Genomic DNA, 21,306 nt, shown 5'->3' with positions numbered 1-21,306 from the left:
ATGTGGACTTCAAAGGGGCGTGCTCGGCCGGGCCCGTCTTCCCCCTTAAACTCCCGGGTTCACCGGGAGGCCGTCGAGCCCCGGCACCGAGAGCGGCCACGGCGATCCAAAATGGCGGCGGGGAGCCCGCGGTCACGTGAGGCGAGCCACGGCTTCTCTTACCCACCCCCCTAGGCGCCGCTCCGATGGCTGCCGGGCGGCGTGCTGACGTCAGGGACAGCGGGCGGGCCCCGTGACCGGAAGTTGTCGGGGGGGAGGCGGAAGTGAAAGCGGGGAGGTGGCTGGGCCCATTAAAGCCGACCGAGGCAAGCGGGGGGTGGCAGTGAGTCTCGGGCGGGCGCCGCGGCACACGCACCAGGTAAGGTCTTGTGGGGCCCCGGGGTACCCTTACTGGAGGGGAATCGCCCTCGGTGGAGCCTGGGGTTGAGGGGTGACGGTTCCGCCCCGGCCGCGGGATCCGCAGGGTGGGGGACGCTAGTCGGGGCTCCTCCCCGCGGCCTGGGTGAGGGGGGAGCGCCGAGGACCCCTCCGCAGAGCGGGGTGGGGGAGGCGCTGTCTTCGTGCTTCCCGGGCGGGCTCATCACTGAGGCCTGGTCTGCTGGGGACTGGCGGTGGTTGCCCGCCCCCGTGGCGGGGTCCGGCGGCCGACGCTGTCGGGTGCTGAGCTTCCTCGAGCCGTGCCGGGCCCAGCCTGTTTGTCTCCCGAGGAACAATAGAGTTGAGCCGCAAGGGTCTCCCCGGGAGAGGGCTTCTCCGCGCAGCGCTGCAGGAAGGAGGACCTGCAGGCCTTTCCCGAGATGCGCGTTTCTCGAAGCCTTTGTGGGAGCCTCCTCGCATGAGAGGCCTGAAGCGGTACCTCGCAAGGAGGAGAGCGTATTGTCTGTGACATGTGCTGCTGAAGCTTTCTCTCAAAGCGTGAAGAGGCTTTGGGGCAGCCGGTGGCCTGAGTGCTGGTCTTTGGGAAGCGCTGCATTGAGGTGGTGAAAGGCTGCTCTGGCTGGCCAGTACGTATCGCTTTTAGGATGAGCAGCCTGCTCCGGGAACAATTAACGTGACAAAACAGGCGGCTGAAGGGACTGGCAGTTATTGCGAAAGTGGCTCTCAGCATGTGTAAAGCCTGAGTCAGTTCTAAGAAGTATTAGAGTGGATGTTGGAAGTGCTTTTGGCTGTGAGTGTATAATAAGGTAAATTGAATGATAGATAGGTTATTAGTCTTCAGGTATATATAGACTAATAAATACGGAAATACCTAATTGTTGTACTTAAGACAACTACACTGTCTTCCCTGTAAATAGAGGGGCTGTTTCACCAGCAAAAGCACTATAAGACCACCCTTATTCAGAAGTAAGATAGGTAACCTTAGCATTAAAATAGGTTTAGAGTAACTGGGTAGGAAATACTTTTCAAATTGAAGCTGGAATGCTTGGTATTGTATTCCTGAAAACTAAAACTACTTGCTGATAGGCAAGGTGGTTGTGGTATGTATATATGTATAGGGTAAAAAGCACATAAACTGAGAAGACATGACAAAACAAAGCTCTCTCAGCAGTAAGCAGTCAGTTCTTTGACAATAGCCAATATGGCAACTTCAAAACTTGGAGCACTGGCCAGCCAGCTGTGGCCTGTGCTCTGGCATTGTGTGTGAGAACTGGGGCTGGGGAAGTGGAGACTTCTCCCCCTTGTGTTTTTATTTTTAGGGAAATGGTACTTGACCAGCTATGCCCTGGTGTTTGGCTGTGACTTGAAGGTTTACTTGTGGCTCTACCTTGTTCATGGACTGTAGTGGTACTAGAAGTGTGTGGCAGAAGCTCCAGCAGAGCCAGGCTGCTGGAGTCAAAGTACCTTCTTCTCAGTAGCTGTGTTTGAGGCTAAAGTGGGTGGAGTCATTTGAATATTCCTTGTTAAATAATCAGGACATCGTTGTTGTACTTATTCAGGGAGAACAAGTATACTTGTCTCTTTTTTTCCTTCCCCCTCCCCCTTGTGACTTCAAACAGCTGACTGAACACATGACTTGTCTTCCATGAACTAATGAGTAGATCCACCATGCCTGGCCTGAGCCCTCAGAATCCAAGGCAGTTCTAATAACTTACTCTCAAGAGCTGGTGCCCCCCTCCTTTTTTTTTTTTTTGGTGTTATTCTCTTAATACTTTACTACTCATGTGGAAAAGCTGTAAGATGGGGTTAATCTCACCCCTCAGTAAGGAAAGCTTTTAAAATCCAAGAGCAGCTTCTTGCTCTCCTAACCTGCAGGGTGAAGTATAACTGTTAAGATGCAAGGCAGTAGCTATGGGGAACTATCTTTCTTGTGGCGTCATGCAGTGCTCTGTGTCCTCAAATACCCTACTAATAGTGGCACATTGTGTTGCACCTTTAAAGGCAAGGGTGGCATGTTAAGGGTTTACCTGTGTTGCAGAGGTTGCACTGCAGGCATCTTTGCCCTCCTACCAAAGCCAGGCAACTTCTATGCTGAGTAGCAGTGGACAAGCTGCAACGTTGAGCTCTTAACTGAAAGTGTGCAAGTTCTGCTGTAGGCTCTCCTCTGAAATCACCTAAGGAAGATACCACTTGGGTTTGTTTACTACCCAAAATGAATGCCTGTAGGCAAGAGGGCTACCAGATTCAGTTTCTGCAGCACCTTTTTAAAGCTCCTGTTCCAAGACTTGTGTTGAAAGGTCACATGAATTACCTGTTGGAGCAGTCTCTAGCAAAGCTTGTCCTTGAGGAAACATGACAATTGCAATCAGACCATCTGTGCAATACTATAAATAGCTTTGCCTCTAACATGTATGGGACTTTGGTCTGACTTTTCTGTGAAAATGAGACTAGCTTATGCAGAACTTAACATTTGGCTGTAAACAAACATGCTGTGCCTGATTAGGGTGCGTCTCTAAACGCCGCATTGCCAGATGGGTGTCTGGCAAGCCCTGGTTTGGGAAGAAGGGCTGTGGAATAGGGCACTTGGATATTTTTTGCAGTCTCTGAAACTGTTGGATATGGGGGATGGGCTCACAGATGCTTTATAGTAGCTACCTGTGGTTTTATAATGTATCAGTTTCTTCAGTAGCTGAAATAAACTGAGTATCTGATGAAAGTATACAGAACTCTCTCACCTTGTATGCTGCCAGTGTTCCCTAGCGTCTTTTGGGCTTCTCTTTAGCTGTGACCTGAATTGCTCCTAAGACTTTGTCACCAGGGTGATAGAGTGAAGATTACCTTGAAGAACAGTAGGGTAGCTTGAAGCCTCCTGTCTTGATGGGAGGGAGTCCAAGTAAGACCTATGTGGTGGACTTGGCTGGTCACCAGCTTGCTTGCCTGCTGCTTGTCTGACAGCAGTCTACATCCTTCAGGTGCTGAAATGCTTCATCCTCTCACAGCATTGTTTTGGTAATGGCAGTTTAATTGCCTGATGAGTTGGACTTCAGTTGGCTTCCCCCTACAGCTTCCTAAAATGATCTCTTGCAGTTGCTGCGTAACACTCTGCCTCCAGACATAGTTAAGTTGTGGCAGTGGCCTGTCGAAGGGTCACTTTCTGCAGTGACAATCCAAACGTGAGCTGTGCATCTCAAAGCTGCATTAGGTATGGGTAATTAATTGAATGGCAATAGTTAATATGCCATTTCAGTTCTACAGTTAGCTGCTTTATTGAACACCCTATTTCCCTTTAAATGCACCTTGAGTAAAGCTTCCCAATGAGTGCCCAAGGTCAACGACTCCACATGTGCTGTTCAGAAATAGCCGGCAGTGAAGGGATACCCCTCCATCACATGGCTGCTCTCTGCCTTCCAGTGTGCTTGTTGCTTTTGTGCTCGGTCTGCAGGGATGCAGCACTCAAACCCGGTGTGCTGCTGCATTTTTCTGCTCGGTGGAGATCTGCTGTGGTGATGTCATTGTTGCTGTTACTGCTGTTCCTGCGAGACTGCTTCCCCTCCTTCGTGCCAGCAACGAGCGCTCCGTCCGTGGGGGAAGCTGTGTCAATACTGCTGTTACTAACTTGCAGGCAGTGATAGGGAGGGAACCAAGCTTGTCAAGGCCACCGGAGTGTGTTGATTCACAGCTGATCTCAAATAGCCTTGAATTCTCTTGCTAGGAAACCTATTCTTGAGGCCATGGCTGTTTTCACAGGGCAGTGAAATTTCAGGAGGGGTGCACTGCCTTTGTGATGGGATTGAAATGTAAACTTGTGGCACAGACTCCTGTTTGTTTAGCTTAGACTCTTGATTTAGTGAGTGGTGTCTCTGCTTACCTTCTTAAAATGTCAGCTTAAGGTGACTAGCTGTATCTAACTGTACTTGCATGAGTTTTAAATAGAAATTCCTAAATGAAACTGAGTAGGTCTTTACTGCTGGTTTTTAATCGACAATATATTTTTCTTTAGTCTGCCCTGTGTTGCTGCATACTCTTCACTTTGGCCACCTGGCAGACAAGCTGGACTTGTAAGTTGGAACTGCCTTTAGAGTTTGCCTAGCTGCAGTACTTGGACCTCGGTTGGTGGGGCTACAAGTTTATCTAATGAGTCTGTGCAAAACCCTTGATCTCTCCAACTGGGAATTAGCATCCTCTTGAAAGTAACCAGCTTGGTGCCTGTCTCCAGGTAGACTGAGTCACTTGGTTCTGCAGCAATCTTTCCTTCAGCTTCCAGACACAGGTAATGATGTCTGAAGTCCAAACTGGCACTGTGTCTCAAGCATGAGCAGTGAGATGGTTATAACTGAGGTGTGTCTGATCTTCACCCCTTTGCTCCCAACAAGATGATGCAGTTCACCAGCTCAGTCTCACCATGCAAGTCACTTCAGTGAGGTTTTTGGTCCTTTGTGGAGCTTCATTGGGAGAATAGCTGAGCTAATAAAGCACTGATGCAGGGTCTGTGCAAGAGGTATTAGGGTATGAAGTATGGGTCAGAAGCCAAGTCCCTACAGTAGGAATTCTTTGTTAGGCACTGACTCAGCTGTCATGGCAAGTTATCTGTTACACTCCTGTCCTGGTACTGAAATACTTGTCCTTCCTGCTCTGCAAACTGCATTAGCATAGTAAGATGTCTTGAGTGTGTGTGGGATCAGAAGTTTTGCTCACACATCAAGGTTCTTAGATTGCTGCCTGTCCCTAGAGGAACTCTCCTCTGTAGAAGACTTGTTACTGAGAACCAGGAGGACCTCCTGGAATAGATGTAAGGTTCTTGCCATCACTGCTGGTCTGGTATTTCTCTACATCATCTTGTACCTGGCAGTAGGATTTCTCGTCAGTATTTGCCCTCTGGTGCTCCCAGAGAAACAATGTTAATTTTCAGATCAAAATCTCAGGTGTAAGCTCCAGAGTCTGGCAGGCCTCTTGGGGGCCATTGTTTTTAACATGAGGGTCTGAGCCTTGGTCAAAGCCTCATTGCAGGCTCTTGTTTCCTGCCCAGCCTCTAGGAACTGGTGGAAGCTCACAGCCAGGAGCAGATAAACAAGGTTTGTTTGCCTCTGACAAGGTCTAAAATCTGTTCTTTGCTTACCACTGCAAAGGTTATCTACCACCACCTCTTGGTGTTTCTAAAACTGAAAGCATCAAAGGAGTGTGGGAAACCTTAGGAAGCTGTAGACAGAAACCTAGAAATTGATCTGAGTACTGGGAAAATGCTGTGAGGTATGGTAAAGATCTAACAACTTTGCTGGGTTTGGTGTGGCTAACTGACAGTGTTCTGGATTGGTCAGCCTTATCTTCTGGACACAGATTAAAGCCCAGCTGCTCCTAGCACAGCTTGATGTATTGGGGGAATTGTGTTCAGTGGGAGGGACTGGCATGGGATCTGAGCTGGGCTGTTGGTGTTCATACAGGGGCTACTGCAACTTGGGTGGCTGTGTGCCAAAAGGCTGACAGGCATGACTGTGTGACCCAGGCTGTATGGGTACTGTAGCTATGTTTCAGTTGGTAATTTCAGCTTGGTCTTGCTTGATTTGAAAGGCCTCCACCAAGGAGACTGCTCTGGTTAGAGGCATGGCAACATGGAAGCTATACTGGTACAGCTGAAATGCTTTGCGTAGGCAAGGCCCTTCGTCAAGACACATGGCTTGTTGCCTAGTGTCTCCCAGCAGCCAGCTATGTGCTCAACTCTCCTCCCACATCCTGAGATTGTCTCCCCCGGGGCAGAATAGGGGAAGTTCAGCTTGCTCCGATAAAGGGGGAGGGGTGTTAAACAAGCATGCCTGTTCTTGTAACAGCTTGATCCATGGGGAAAATCTGCCGGCAACTACCTGCAATCCCGTGAGACTTGCAGGGGAATTGCTTCCTCCTGGGAGGCAGTGGCAAGCTGATACCGATTCTTGAATGACAATGTAACTTGAGCCTCCAAAAGAAGAGCAGTTGACGGTCTCCTCGGGATCTGTGAACGTCTGCCCATTCCTGGGAGAAAGATACCTTGCAGTATAAGGACCCTTCAGCTGCTGGAGGAACTGGTGGACTGAAACTTCATGACTAGGAACACCAGCCTTCAGTGATGCTTCTGGGCTATGGCTTTCTGACAGAGCTGTCTTCTTACAACCTCAAGACTACCACTCCAGCAGCCCTGGCTTTCTGTCTGGGAATCCTGGTGGTGTTACTATGTGGCATTAGCTCTGAAAGGGCCTTCCTGCCAGCTGTCTGGTGCACACCTGCAGTCTCCAAGTGCCTGCTGTGGAGATGATGATTATGATCCTCAGCTTGCTGATGAGCAAAGTGATCTGTACAGGATGGCTGCCCAGCATTGCTGGGGACACTTTCTGCACTCCATTTCCTCTAGCTGAGGGTATTTATCACTTGGAAGAGCTTATGTTCTGCTGTAATTTTTGCCTAAGCAGCAGTCTGAGCAAAGTAATGTTCTTGTAGGCACCATGAAATGACCTCCAGACCTTTCCACTGCTGCTAAGCAAACTGGTGGTCTGACTTAAATATTCAGAGACTCATCTGCCTCAGTACTGTAAGCAAATGCATTTCTGTGCGAGGTTTGTTCCTGCTTTCAAACCATATTGTCAGATCAACATGATGGCTCCTTAAGAGGAGGTGTCTGCTATATCATCTAAACTGGTAGAGGTCAGCTTCTAAGCTTTATACCTTCCTGGATGTGGGGGAGAGGGAGCTACTCCTGTGTAGCTTGGACTTTTCAAGGAGAGAGTCACAACTCATTGTGGCAACTTCAGAGCAAGAAACTTGTGCGCTCCCAGGTCCAGTATTTAAGCATTGTGCAGGCATAAACCAGCTCTGATCTGGAGAAATGCTGAGAGGTGTAACAGGGTTGTGAACCAGTGAGGCTTGGATTGGAGAACTTGGCTTCAAGAGTTCAGGCTTTGAGCCTGACTGATAATATGCATCAGTGCCTCTCAGGAATGCAGTGCTCTCCACATCTCAGCACTCAGCCCGAACTGAGCTGCAGCTGAGCTGAGACCTAAGGCAGGGCAGACCCCTTCTCACATGCAAGTCCTGTGATGCTGCTCCAGACATGGCTCATACCACTGCTATTGCTTCTGCCTTCCTTGTGCCAGCCAGACTCTCTGGCAAACTGGCCATTGGCGTATTTCCTTCCAAGGAGCTCTTTGAACTCTCATGCAGAATGTGTATGCATCCTAGAACCTCCAGCTAGGGATTGAGGGTATGTCTGAGGAAAGCTAGAACCTTGTGACTGAAAGGAGCATCTTCCACAATGCCAACACTGGAGCTTCACTGGTTAGGCCACCCCTTGAGTCCTGTGTCCAGTTCTGGGCCCCTCAGTTTAGGAAGGACATTGACTTGCTGGAGTGTGTCCAGGGAAAGGCAACAAAGCTGGGGAGGGGTTTGGAGCACAAGCTCTATGAGGAGAGGCTGAGGGAGCTGGGGCTGCTTAGCCTGGAGAAGAGGAGGTTCAGGGCAGACCTTATTGCTGTCTACAACTACCTGAAAAGAGAGGTTGCAGCCAGGTGGGGGTTGGTCTCTTCTCCCAGGCAACCAGCACCAGAACAAGAGGACACAATCTCAAGCTGTGCCAGGGGAGGTTTAGGCTGGATATTAGGAAGAAATTCTTCACAGAAAGAGATTGGCCATTGGAATGGGCTGCCCAGGGAGGTGGTAGAGTCACAGTCACTGGAGGTGTTTAGGAAGAGACTGGCTGGGGTGCTTGGTGCCATGGTTTAGTTGATCAGATGGTGTTGGATGGTAGGTTGGCCTTGATCTCAAAGTTCTTTTCCATCCTGGTTTATTCTCTTCCTTGGTCACACCAAGAGCCTATTCTGCTCACAACTGTTCCAAAGCTTTTGCTTTCCATGTGGGTTTTCTACATGTTTTCCCAAGCTGCATCATTCTCACTTGAGTCTGAACTGTCTTAAGAGCATGTTCAGGAACGGTGCAGCAGACTGTGTGTGGGTCATAGCCATCTGATGGTTAGTTCAGACCAGGTCACTTGGCTATTAGCCCCATGTTTCATCAGTTTGGTACTCACACTGAAGCAGCCAATGGACCAGATTTGGAGCCATGTGGCTGAGCTGTAGCTGGCTGCTCCTGGCTAGTTCCTGTGCTTCACTTGATCCTAGAGCCGTTCTGCCAGCACTGGGAGGCTGCAACTCCACCCTCAAAATGAGGTGGAAACTTACTGTAGACAGCTGTAGTCTGAGAAGACAATTCCTCTGGGATGCTGAAATGTTTTTAAGATCTTATTTTGATCTGGGCCTTCTAGATGTGCTAACAAGCATCTGAAGCTCTAGCCCCTTCTTCAAGAAGGTAACATTTTTGGCTTAGGACTCTCAGATGGGGGCTGGAGGCATGGAATAGCATACCTGCACCTGACAACTTGCAAGGTAGTGCTTTGCACAAGGTATCAAAAATAAACTTGTAGCTGAAGCTCCTAGCTGCCTGAGCGGAGGTAATTCCTGCCTCACAGGCTTGTCTGGGAAAGGCACCAACTGGATGGAAGCCTGCTTTTGGTGAAACTGCAGTAAGTAGCAGGCAGCCTATCAGCTCCTCCTGAGGAGGGAATGATGAGCTGTGCTTGAGCTCTTGGCTGGGTGCCAGAAGGAGGGAATATGTTGGTTAGAACAGCAACGTAAATGTGTGGGGAGGAAGGAGGTGGAAAGCAGTTTTGAGATGCTACTGATAGAGCAGTAGCTGGAGTGTATCCTTCTGTGAAGCTATTGGAGGAGTATCTTGCCAGCTGCTTTTGGTATGGGCTTCGCTTTGCTGCTCTGTGGTGCATCAGTGAGGCCTGAAAGCACCTCCAAAGCATGTATGACTCTCTGCCTGTTGCCCTGAAAATCAACCTGTGTACAGGGAGCAGTTCTTGCAAGTTGTCAATGCCAGTGGCAGGATGTTCCTGGTGTTTGTTTTAGGCACAAAGTTCAGTCTGCCCTCCCCCTAAGTAAGAGGTTTTCCTAGCAGGGCTCTTTGAACCAGCTGGGGAAGCTAAGCTCCTGCAGAGCTCTTGAGGGTTGAAGAGGGTCCTGTCCTGCTTGTGTGTTCCTTGTCAACGCAAGGCTCAACTTGCTGTTGAAACTTCATGTTCTTTTGTGGCAGTCCTCAGTGCAAGGATGCCAGGTACTTGCTCTACTTGTAGAGCTCTCAAGTGCTACAAGGAAAATATGCAGGCTTTGTAGCAGTCAAAAAAAATCAAAGGCAGGCTTATCACTGGTTTCTTCATGAAAGGCAGCTTGGCATCTCTTAAGCCATGTTCATATGAAGGTAACAGCCTCTGCTGATTGTCCTGTAGCTAGCTTTTTCCCAGCTGAAAGGACAGGGCTTCTGCTGTGCTTGTGGACTGTTGTAACCCTCAGGAGAATGCAGGTAAGAGCTGTTCAAGGTTAATATTTGCTAGTGTCAGACAGGCATTCACTTGGAGTTGCCCGGTCTGTCCCTTGCAGCTCTGCATTAGCAGGGATCTCCCTAGCCATGTCTGCATGACCAGGTAGTTGGAATCAAGGTGCTGTTAATAAATGGTATCAGTAGAACTTGTTTAGCTCCTCCTTGAGCTCCTGCTGCAATTGGAGACTGAGGCTTCCATACAGAGGTTTTATGGACCCCTAGGGCGCTCTGGAAGTGGGAACTGTCATCCTGGCCAACTAATAGCAGTTGCAGACCATCTACACTCCCTCAGGATGAGGCCTTGCATTTTCAGAGAACTGAATTGGAAGACATTTATCTGCTTGGCTTCATAATTATGGCAGGGTCCAGTGTGAGCATGGGGCAAGTGATATATGCCAGGGTGGTGTGATTGATAACGGGATAAATGTCCAGTGAGCATCTTGCTTTGGTGGCTGAAGGTCCAAGCAGGCTGAACTTGAAGCAGCAAGGAAGGAACTAGCTCAGTCTGAGCTGGTCCTGAATCACTCTTCAGCTTCAGTTTCCTTAAAATGCAGAAGCATTGGAGGGGGGGAATAAAAATAGCTCTCAGTACAGAGATTCAATGCTTTACAGCCTCCCCCAGGAAGAGAGAACAGTGAGCAGCGATGGTGTTTGTGTCAGAAATGTACTTAGCTGCATTTTGGGTCACCTCTTCCATTTTGGGAGCAAAGGTTGTTCCAGTGTTTGAGTGTGGCTGTCTTCTGTTCAGTGTTGTCACTGCAGTGTGTGATACGCCCTAACACAGTTCTGTCCAGACTCCTGGGGCTTTTTTCCTGAAGGTCCTACAACATAGTGAAGTGAATGCTCCACTTACCAACCACAGCACCTGGAACAGACCTGCAGTGCTCCAGGACCACTTGTGCTGCCTGCTGTGACGGGAGAGCAGAACTCCATGTCCCTAAGTGTTGCAGCAATTTGAGCTCTTAGAGTGCTCACTCACCTGCCGCTTTGTGTCTTGTTGGCATAGTGTTAAATATCCCTGGCAGAGGACAAGGCTAGAGATGCAGACCAACAGTCTTGCTTCAGTGTTCAGCTGGCTTCTGGCAGAAGCTGCAGATGGCAAGCTGGTAGATAGAGGAGGTCCACTATCCCAGTTCTTCTAGCTTCTGCATAAACAGGCTTTGCTGCTTGCTTAGGATTGTGATTTGAACTGTGTAACAGCAAAGTTGAAACAGTAGTGACTGCTCCAGCAGCTTGTCAGCATGCTGAGAACTGGAACAGATAGGGAGCTGTGGAGGTGAGAGTTCTGTCCCCAAGACATAACTGCCTTCATCCTAAAACTGTCCACGAGCAGTTTAATAGGGTGTTCCTACTGCAAGGCTTACATCTGTTAAAGGGTAGGTAATTGAAGTCATCTGGTGGGTCATCAATGCAAGCTCCTACTGCTCTTTGCTTGTACCAACCTAATTAATACTAAAATGCCTACCCTGTGCCTTGACACATGAACATCTCTAAGGAATCCTTAACCATCCATTTCTGCTTTGAGCTAAAGCAGCTGTCACAATACAGCAGAAGGACAGTTGTGATGTGATGTACTCTGAAGCAACAACAGAAGCCTAATCAGATTTGGCATAGGCTTTTTTTGCTTTAGCATCTGAGGAGCTGTAGCACTGTGCAGCTTCATAGGACACACCTGTACTCTTCCTTTCTGATCAGCTAAGCCAGTAACACTTGCAGGTCAGATGTTAGGGGTTCTCCCCTGCTGCTGCAGCAGGCCAGCCTTACAAAAGCAGTAACAGTGCTAGGAGAGAGTGTACTATGCCAGGCTTAATATCATTAGGGTCAACACTGTGAATGGCTTGTTTGCTTAGAGGGATAGGCATTAAAAACTGAATGGGAAGACCTCTCCCCTGTATTAGTAGCAGTTGTTGTTCTTTTGGTACCAGTTAAGCCAGGAGGAATGATGCTCACTGATCTGATGGCTCCTGAGCAGGGCTGGCTGGGAATGTTGGTGGGCTGTGTTCTGAGCAGTCATGCAGGTGACCTTGCTCAAAAAGGTTTCACACAGTGTCAAGCAGCACTGATGTCTTGGAACAAATCTTAACAAACGGGTTGTTCTTCATGGTGCCTCTGAAAGAGGAAGTGTTTGCTCAGAAGTGCTCCTGGGGCTGGATGTGAGCCCTGTGAGCTCTCACACTGCCATCTTAAGGGCTAATCTGACTCTTGCAGAATGCTGCTCTGGAGCAATTACACCAAGTGTCATAAAGGAAGACAGGCTGCATCTGTAGTGCACAACAGCCTTTGGCCTGGATATCACTGACTCAGCATTATCACAGTTCTGATCAACCCAAGCAGAGCTTCCTCTTTGTCAGAGCATGGAGGAAACCCTGCACAGCCTACATCTCAGCTTAGCCCAGGAATTTCTTGCAGGTGTCTGGAGAAATACCCCATGTGAACAAACTGCTCCTTTGGATATTCAAACCTCCTTTGTCCAAATTAAACTATCTCCTTAGTCTCCCTTAGCTGACTCTGTGCCAGCAAGGTTCACTGGGAGTGAGATCTCTGTAGCTTAGAGAATGTATGTGGGCTCTATGAGGCAGTAATGAACCTACTCAGTGCTGTGCAATGTGAGAAACAGCCTGTGACCTCACACAAGTAAATCTTGGGTTCTGGACCTGGCCCAGGGTGGGTTGGTTGCACCTTGTTCTCCTGACACAGCAAATGGCACTCTGTGACCAGGGTCAGCTGAGGTAGTTGAGTTCACTTGAACTGCAATGTGTGGAAGCATCCTTTGCCATGAAGATGCATTTGCTGGTGGCTTAGTTTGAATGAAGTCACCAAAATGCTTTGCATGGTGTTAAGGAGACAGTAGTAAGGCTTCTTCTGTGGGACCTTCAGGGAGCACTAAGGTCTGTCACTTCTGCTGACTCAGCTTGTTAAAAGCATTGTGGCTGGAAGCAAACATCAGGAGGAGATGTGGTATCCTGTCCTCAGAGTAGTTTGATCCTTTGGGTCAATCTGTCAAGACAGATCTCACTAGGACCAGTCAGACCTCTGCTGAGCAGAAATAGCAGCTTTAAAGCTGGAGCTACCCTAGAGACCTGCTCAGCTACACAGAACATGGTAAAGAGAAGTGGGCAAAGGTGGTGCTGTAGAAAGCAGCTTGATGCTGCTTAGAGGGGTTCCCTTCTATATAGGAATGCTTCAGGAAATCAGTTTCCTTCAAGACCTGGAGATGCAGTCTCTTCTCCAAAGGCAACATCTCTTGTACTAAGCAAGGAATGTTGGTCTGTTCATACCTGCAATGGGAAGATTAAGAGGACTCTGCCCATCAACTGACTGAGTTTCCAAACAGCATTGATCAGGCCTGGTGGAAGACGGTGGGGAAACTCTGGGCAGTGGTCACTGCTGACCCCTGGCAGGACTGGAGTTCCTCATGCTCTCATGGCTGAAACCAAATACCAAGCTGAGGCAGCTCCCTCAGTGCTGTGGCTCATATCCGTTGCATCACCTGGGCTGGAAGCTGTGTGTCACCTGACTGGTGTTCATGGAGCAGTCATAGCCCGTTGTGCTGATGGGGTAGCCTGTCAGCTCTGACTTCCTTCACGTGTCTGCAGGTGGCTGCTCAGCTGAGCTGCTTCCAAGATAATGAGACTTGACAGAGCAGTTTCCCCTCCCTTCATAGAGGGACTTCAGACTGTTGAATTTGGGTAGCAAGCATCCAGAGTGGTTTAGTGTTGTAATTAAGGGCTCTGCAAATCCCTACTTGAGCATGAGAATGCCAGCTTGTCCAAAGCTGCTTCAGCCAGTGGCAAGTGATACTGCAGAGAGGAAAACAGAAGCAGTGTGTGCTGGGTTCTGGCAGTCACTTCAGGGTGAGTTGTTTTCCTCTGTCCTGAGGAAAACAGGTGACTCACACTGGACTTGAACCTATGCAGATGTTTTCCATGACAGTTCAGTGTACACAGCTGCCTGAGCTGTTTCAAAGCTGCTCTTGCTTCATCTGGGCTGATTGTGCTGCAGGAGTCTCTGGCTTGTAGCACACATGCTACATGCTTGGAAAACACAGGAGGTGCAGTTGGTTTGGAGGAACTTAGGTGTTTTGTGGTCCCCATGGCTATAGGGGAGACAAACTACAGAATATGGATCTTGGCAAGGGCAGAAGATATCTGTCTATATCTTGGCTAGTAGAGCTGGGCTGCCAGTTGGATAATTGAGCAATGCAGTCCAGCACAGCCAGCCTTGGAAAGGAGAGGTGTTTACACTTGGAGAAGGTGCCCTGCACAGGCTCACTGGCATCTGTTAACACCCATCTAAGGAAGGCATCAGCTCTGTGGGTGGCTTGATACTGCTGTTCACTCAACTGCCTTTGGTTGGCTGTTAACTGTTTCCCCTGTGGATATACCACTAGATGTGTGAGCAAGGTGTAGCAGTGAGTGCACCACCACCAGAGGTGTATGGTGGCTGTAGGATGGCTTCTGCAGCATCCAGGGATGGCAAAGTCTGAAAGACTTGTCTCTTAACACTCAAAGATCAAGATGATTAAGACCTTTTGCAATTGGACTCTGCATCTAGTAAGAGGCTCCTGCAGCTTGAGTAGTAGGATGAAGCAGGCTGCAGTTACGTAGCAGCTTAGGCTGCTACATATCCCAAGAAACACACAGGACTGAACTGCTTGTAAGACACATCCATGCTGTGGAATTGAAGCCCTCCCTTGGCTGTGAAAATCAGGACTTGCCCCTAAAGAAGTAGGAGTTGTGTGGTGCGATGAAATACAGCAGGATGGGAATTTTAGGGTAGCCAAGTCCCTGTAATCCATGAAGCCTGTTGTCAGGGACTTTGAATGCAAGTAGCACAGCTATAACTATCTCTTGGCTCCTCTTGCTGTACAGAACCTGTGGAGCTCCTCAGGGAAAGCCAAAGGGTCCTCGTGTTGTAGACCAGGTCAGTACTAAATCAGAACCTGATCTGATCAACCCTGAGCACCCAAGAATGCTTCCCAGAGGTGGGGAGAAGTGCCTCATGGTGGGAAAGGCATGCTCAACCACTAATAGCAAAAGTTGGTATTTGCTCTCACTGTGGTAAAGCATGTCCAGAAGTGTGTTCAGGCCTGATGCAGCTGATGAACTTCTAGCTCCTTCTCTAACTGGAAAGAGACCTGAGAGCAAGCAGAGAATATGGAGCTCTGGAGCTCATCTCTCACTCTTGCTGATTGGGTGGATTATTAGTGGCCCATTTAGAGGTACCTGCCTGTAAGGTGGACTGCTGTCATGGCAGGATGCAATAGAATGAACAACTCATCTAACAGAGCAATAAGCTGAGTGTTGAGGTTTGTCACTGTAGCCTTACTTGTCCCTCTAGTGAAGGTGAGGTGGCAGTAGTTAGCCTCATATGCTCTCAGCAAAGCTGCAGTCTGTTTGCTGTGTAACTGAGTTGTTCAGCTGGTCTGTGTGGTGGTTGTGACCACTTCCATCACAGAGTATCCCTGGAACTCAACATTTTCCCAAAGCACAGATGCAAGAGAGCTGTCACTTCACCTAGCTGAACCTGAATGGTGGAGGAAGTCCCCTTCTTCTAATATTTGAAGATATTGAACAGCATGAAAAAAGCTTGTGTGGTCTAGTCATGGGGTCTGTGGTGACAGGTTGGACTTGAGGTCTCTTCCAACCTTGGTGATTGTTAGACACATCTCTGGTTCCATCTCACGTAGTGCCATGTGTAAGCATTCCCCTGTGTTGGGAGCTGATCTGCTATACTGCACTGTACCTTGTGAGGCTGAGGGAGATGGCCTAGGCTAATGTACCCACACACCTGCCTGAAATAGGGTCCATAATGGACTTAGGCACTTGTCCTTTACAGTACCAACTCATCTGCCTGCTGATATTAAGTTGCCACTAGTGGTGTGACATTGCCTTGCCTGTGAACTGGGCAAACACCTGGTTAATGCCTAAGTGTAGCTTTGAACTGAAGGAATCTGGTTTCAGGAGGGCTGGGCCCTGCCCCTTTCTGGGAGTCAGGTTTCTCAGACTTCACACTTGCTGCTTTCTGCCTGAGGAATGGCATGCTAATGGTGTCTGATGGGATTCTTCTTCCTTTCTAGTGTAAAAGATGACTTCTAGGAAGAAAGTGTTACTGAAAGTCATCATCCTTGGAGACTCTGGGTAAGTGGAGAAGCCTTTAAGCTGCCAATCTGCACCTGCCTGGAGCAGTACTCTTGACTAGTGGGAGCCTGGATATACTCTGAGAAACCAGCACTGCCTGGAAGAGAGACTTTTACAGTCCCAGGTAGCTGTGCTGCCTTACAGCTTCAAGAGTTCTTCACCCCCCTTTGTCATGAATGTGTTCTCTCAGTTTAATATCTTGCAGGTCTGTCACAGTGGTAAACAGGGGGGTGTGCTGGGCAGACTGCTCCAGTGGCAAACTGCATAGCCTTTCTGCAAGCAGGATGTGTGATGTTGAGCATTTAAACAAGGGAAAACCAAAATCAATATTTTGCAGTCTTAGGTGGCTTCTTAAAACTCTGCCTCTGACAGACATGGTTTATGCTGAGCCATCTGCTTAGCTTCTGTCTCCCCTAGCTAGAGCCTGCCCCTTGCAGTGAAAGGCTTTGCTCTGTGCCACTGAGGAAGGAGTGTGCTGGCTGTTACAGGTTCCTTACTATGCAGGCTGTAACCTGACTCCCATGACACAAGGCTTATTAATACCACAAGTGCCCAGTAAGCTGTTGATCAGGGAGTGTTTCTCAGCCCCAGAGCTCATGTGAGCCTCTAAACTGCCTCTTTGGGGAGGATCTCCACCTCTGGGTGCCTAGCAGAGTGTATGTGAGCTGCTGCAAGCTGAGATTGTCTTTTTCCTCCAGCTCCTGCAGAGGCTGAAGGTGCCAGTTTCTGGTGGGCTTCTCTGGGGCATTTCATCTTTCTGCATGCCCTCATGATCAGTGTGATGCATGCTCCTTACCAGGGATCAGATTACTCATGGGGAAACGGTTTCCCAAGACTAATCCTTCATATCCTTTGGCAGCTAATGCTCTTACTCAGCACGTTGCTTCAGCATCTAGTGCTGCAAGAAGCCCCTTCTAGCAGGGGTGGCTGCATTTTCCCTGGCTGAAAGGCTAGGAAGAGGGCACTGTGGTGCCCTGCTCAGGGTGGTGAGCACAAACACTGTTGTAGGAACAGCCTACCCAGTCTCTTGTGTCTCTCTGTACAGGGTAGGGAAGACGTCGCTCATGAACCAGTATGTGAACAAGAAATTCAGTAACCAGTACAAGGCTACGATAGGCGCAGACTTCCTGACAAAAGAGGTGATGGTGGATGACAGGCTAGTGACAATGCAGGTAAGCAGTGACCCTGCCCCCTGCTGCAAGGGCTGCCTGGCTGCCAAGACCGCACTTGTGAGGCCCTATCAGCTGCAGTGTAGGCCAGAGCAGTGCGGGGGTCAGTGCACTGGGGGTGAATCTTGTTTGCCCTGAACTGCTCTTGGCCATGAGTGCTGCTGGGCTTCTCTGCCAGCCTGAGTGGGCTGAATGAGTGAGGGCAAGGATCAGCTTGGGCTCTAAGTGCATCTTTGGCAGGCCCAGTAAAAAAAAACCAGAAACACCCCGTCCCCCAAACCCCAGCAGCTGGTACTGTCAGTAAATTAGATCTTCTTTGGGAAAAAATGCATTTCCCTGGTGTTCAGGACCTGGAAAAGGCTGGGAAGGGACTCCTTGGCCAGCTCAGCTGGTTGTGCTGCTCTGAGTCCTGTGGGTATAGTGTCAAGCTGCTTAGGTCTCCGGTATCTGAAGCTTTCATCTCCCCATGATGAGACTGACTGCAAGGCAGCAGTAGCCTTGCTGCAGCCATCAGAGGAGTGTTTGGGTGCTGGTGCCCAAGTGTACCCAAGCACTGCAGGTCACCTGCTGACCTTAATACTTAAGTCCTCCTTGCTCAGAACAAGGATGTGTTCTTGCTTACATTGGACACAAAGGGTCAGCTCTTTAGAAGAGTGTTGCTGGCTCTTGTTACTTAGAGCCTACAGAAATTCCCAAGCCTTCAGGTGCTTCTCTCTGGGTTGCTGAGGGGGTTGTAAATGCTTAGTGGGGAGTTTTGAAATGTATGCCCTAGTTGTGGACTGTCAGAGTAGGCTTATCTGCACTGTCTTTTGCTCCAGATATGGGATACAGCAGGCCAAGAGCGATTTCAGTCTCTGGGAGTTGCCTTCTACAGGGGAGCAGACTGCTGTGTGCTGGTGTTTGATGTCACGGCCCCCAACACATTCAAAACCCTAGACAGCTGGAGGGACGAATTCCTCATTCAGGCCAGTCCAAGGGATCCTGAGAACTTTCCTTTTGTTGTGCTGGGAAACAAGATTGACCTAGAAAACAGACAAGTGAGTACTGGGACTTGCCTACTCTTAAGAAATTGTTGGAGTGGGAAGCCTTGCAAGAACAGGGGAGGGTTATCTGGGAAACAGGAGTGGGAGGTGCCAGTGTGGCTTAGCTGTTCTGTGCCACTGGGGAAGAGTTTCTCCTGCCCCTGCTCACAGCATGCTCCTGCCCACTGGTGGAAGGATTGCAGCAGCTTCCCAGGTTAGATGCAAGGAGGGGAGCTGATTCTCCTGCCTCAGAATTGCTGAAGAACTCCTATGGGAGCAAGTCCTTGCTCTGTGGTGCCTGAGCAGTCTGCCCTGTGGTTTCATCTTCCTCAGACATGGTGCTCCTGGGCCTGGGTCTATCCAGTGGTGGGCAGCAGTCTGTGCTATGTATTAAGGCTGTAGGTTTGATGAGGTCAGAACTGTCTTAGCTTGGGCTTGGATATGAGGGGTCTCTGGCCTTGTCCTGAGAATAAAATCATCCCTGCATAGCTGAAGGTGGTGCTTTCTGTCCACCCAGGTCACCACAAAGCGAGCACAAGCCTGGTGCTACAGTAAAAACAACATCCCCTACTTTGAAACCAGTGCCAAGGAGGCCATTAACGTGGAACAAGCTTTCCAGACGATTGCACGAAATGCACTTAAACAGGTAGGGACCGCACCAGTGGCTGACCCCTGCTGGTCCCGCCCGCTCCACTCGGCCGCCGTGGGCAGCCTTGGGCTCTCCAGCAGCTTTCCCCAGCCGAGAACGGCTCCCTGCGTGCTAGGAGCTGTCTGTGAAGGTGTGGCACTAACTCCTCCTTTCTCTCCCACCAGGAAACCGAAGTGGAGCTTTACAATGAATTCCCTGAACCCATCAAACTAGACAAGAACGACCGAGTGAAGGCTTCTGCGGAGAGCTGCAGCTGCTGAGGGGATAGGGAGGGGTTGAGCACAGTCCTTCACAAACGAATATCACACTTAGGCCTTCAAACACACAGCCCCTCTTCTGTGTTTAAAATGAAATCTCAAACAAAATCTCCATCTCCAGCTGCCAAAACCCACCCATCTCTCATGAGCATCTGTGAGTCCTGCACCTCAGAGCTCACATCCCCACACCATCCACATCACACTTGGTGGTAACAGACCTTTCTCTTAGTTTAAAATGGAAAGTCTTATGTATGTTTGGAACTGAATCTAAATCTGGGTGTCCAATGGAGAGCAACTGTTTACAGGTAATCTGTGTAACAAGTTACATACATTTTTAACTGTCTGGTGGTTTATCCCCCCTCCCTCTTCCCCTGTGAAGGCTGCAACTGGAAAGGCTGATTACCCATAGTTCATTGCAAGCTCAGCACTCAGTCCATCTAGGTTGAGTTTTGTATGTATCTCTGTTTAATGCTTGTTACTTTTAACTAATCAGATCTTTTTACAGTATCCATGTATTACGTAATGCTTCTTTAGGAGGAACACACACAAATCTTATAGTACATGTTAATATATGCAACCAATTAAAAAGGAAAAAAATGTATAAATTAGTGTAAAGTTCCTGAATGACATGTTCCAGTACTGAAACACAGGTCGTGTAGAGAGCGAGGAGGACGCTTGTGAGCTGCAGAGTCCAGATAGAGGCAGTATTCTGTACAGTAGAGATGAACTGTGTAAGCCGCCTTGTTTTGAGGCCAGAAAGGAAAAGGCTTCATCTTCTGGGGGGGAAACAAAAAAATCTGTCTGGCTTCCTTGTATCTAAATTCTCAGATTTGCATAACAGCATTGATATGCACACTGGATTATGGGATTTAAAATTAAATACAGCTATGAAAAGACCTCGTTTGTTCACCTCCCCTACTGCTTAACTCCCCGCATCCCGGAGCGAGTGTGAGAAGGAGCCAGAGCTTGAGGGGGCCTGGTGGCGTTTTTGTACCGTGGAAGGAGCTTCTCTCCTACCTGGGTTGTGGTAGCTGTTTCTCATTGAGTGAACCTGGACTATGAATCTTCCCTTTCTTCCTACTGACTGCTAATCTGGATTTTTGGTATGGAAAAACCTGGCAATCTAGTCCCTTTCCTCTCTTTCTTCCTGGTATTTGTTCTTGCATTTGTAGCTTGCTTAAATGGAGCCCTTCTACCTGTTTTTCCAGAGGTCTACATTCTAGTACGTAGGCTGAGCTCTTATGTAAAGAGACAAACATGATGCCAATAAACTTAACAAGAACAAACCTTCTTGTTTACTCCTGTTTCTGACTCTCTTTTTTTTCCCCTTCACTAATATGCTTGCTTTCCCCTGTCTAGTCACCATTTTGACAACCCAGTGCCTGCTAGCTGGAGGATGTTTGTGCCTTCTCCTTACTATATTTGTGTCTAGTCACCATTTTGACATCCCAGTGCCTGCTAACTGGAGGATGTTTGTGCTTTCTCCTTTCTTATAAAGTTTGTGCCTTTCAGACTGGTTTTCCAGGGTGGATTGAGCAGGATTACCTGAAACTCCACTACTCCTCTGCTGCTTCTCTTGAAGCTGGTTGCAAGGGCAGGAGTGGCTGGATCTGATTGATAGTCTATCATTATAGTCCTTCAGCCTGGTCCTAGACACATGAAAGCCTCTCTGGAAGGGTGGAGAGGATGGCTCTTAAAGCTCTTGCTGCCCTCCTCTGGGAGGGATGGGTGGGAGGGAAGAGCAGGCTCAGCCCTTCCCAGCTCACTAGTTAAATGCTTCAGCTGGAGGAGAAGCAAGGCTGGCCTAGGGTACTTTAGAAAGAGTTAAGGAAAATTTTGTGGTCCAGCCTAGTCAAGGTTAAGCCTTTAATTTCTAGATGCTGGGCATGACCCTGTTCTTGCAGGACTGAGCTCACTACTCCTCTGCCTACAGGAAGATGGAAAACAAAGTCTAGAGAAATGAGGTCAGTTATTTCAAGAGCCTTCTAACAGTCTTTGTGCTCCATATCCTATTTTATGGCTTTGTCCTGTCATGCTGTTCTCTCACTTGACTGGGCTTTTGCTGTCCACACCAATTCCAAATAACTACTCTGCCTGCATCTTCTTGGAAGACTCAGACCTTCTGTTCATCTCCATTTAAAGCATCCCTCTGCACTCTTCTGTAGACACAGTTCTAGTGTGGAGAAAGCCAAGCTGGAGGATGGGAAGCGATGACTATCAAGTGATGCTTTGGGGAGAGGGGATGGGCTTAACTCTGCACTGAGCTTCTACTGCTTTGGTCTTGGGTGCTGA

General features: G+C 48.9%; 1 protein-coding gene across 1 annotated transcript; it reads left to right on the top strand.

The window, feature by feature from the left end:
- The first annotated feature begins 262 nt into the window (after positions 1-262).
- On the top strand, positions 263-20,300 carry RAB7A (RAB7A, member RAS oncogene family). Its single transcript, XM_068163776.1, has 6 exons — positions 263-358; positions 15,857-15,917; positions 16,963-17,089; positions 17,905-18,123; positions 18,626-18,754; positions 18,922-20,300. The coding sequence occupies exons 2-6, from the start codon at positions 15,865-15,867 to the stop codon at positions 19,015-19,017; spliced, it is 624 nt and encodes a 207-aa protein (XP_068019877.1). The 5' UTR covers positions 263-358; positions 15,857-15,864; the 3' UTR covers positions 19,018-20,300.
- Positions 20,301-21,306: the final 1,006 nt, after the last annotated feature.

Source organism: Melanerpes formicivorus, unplaced genomic scaffold, assembly GCF_026170545.1.
Source record: "Melanerpes formicivorus ecotype bairdi unplaced genomic scaffold, bMelFor1.0.p_v2 SCAF_74, whole genome shotgun sequence".
Taxonomy (NCBI): Eukaryota; Metazoa; Chordata; class Aves; order Piciformes; family Picidae; genus Melanerpes; species Melanerpes formicivorus.
This window is presented reverse-complemented; position numbering and strand designations above follow the sequence as displayed.

Bases quoted from the DNA above. Each gene is read 5' to 3' on its own strand.
- RAB7A (XM_068163776.1), top strand. From the start codon at position 15,865: ATGACTTCTAGGAAGAAAGTGTTACTGAAAGTCATCATCCTTGGAGAC. The intron at 15,918-16,962 runs GTAAGTGGAGAA...CTCTCTGTACAG, and splicing joins ATCATCCTTGGAGACTCTGG to GGTAGGGAAGACGTCGCTCA. The intron at 18,755-18,921 runs GTAGGGACCGCA...CTCTCCCACCAG, and splicing joins CACGAAATGCACTTAAACAG to GAAACCGAAGTGGAGCTTTA.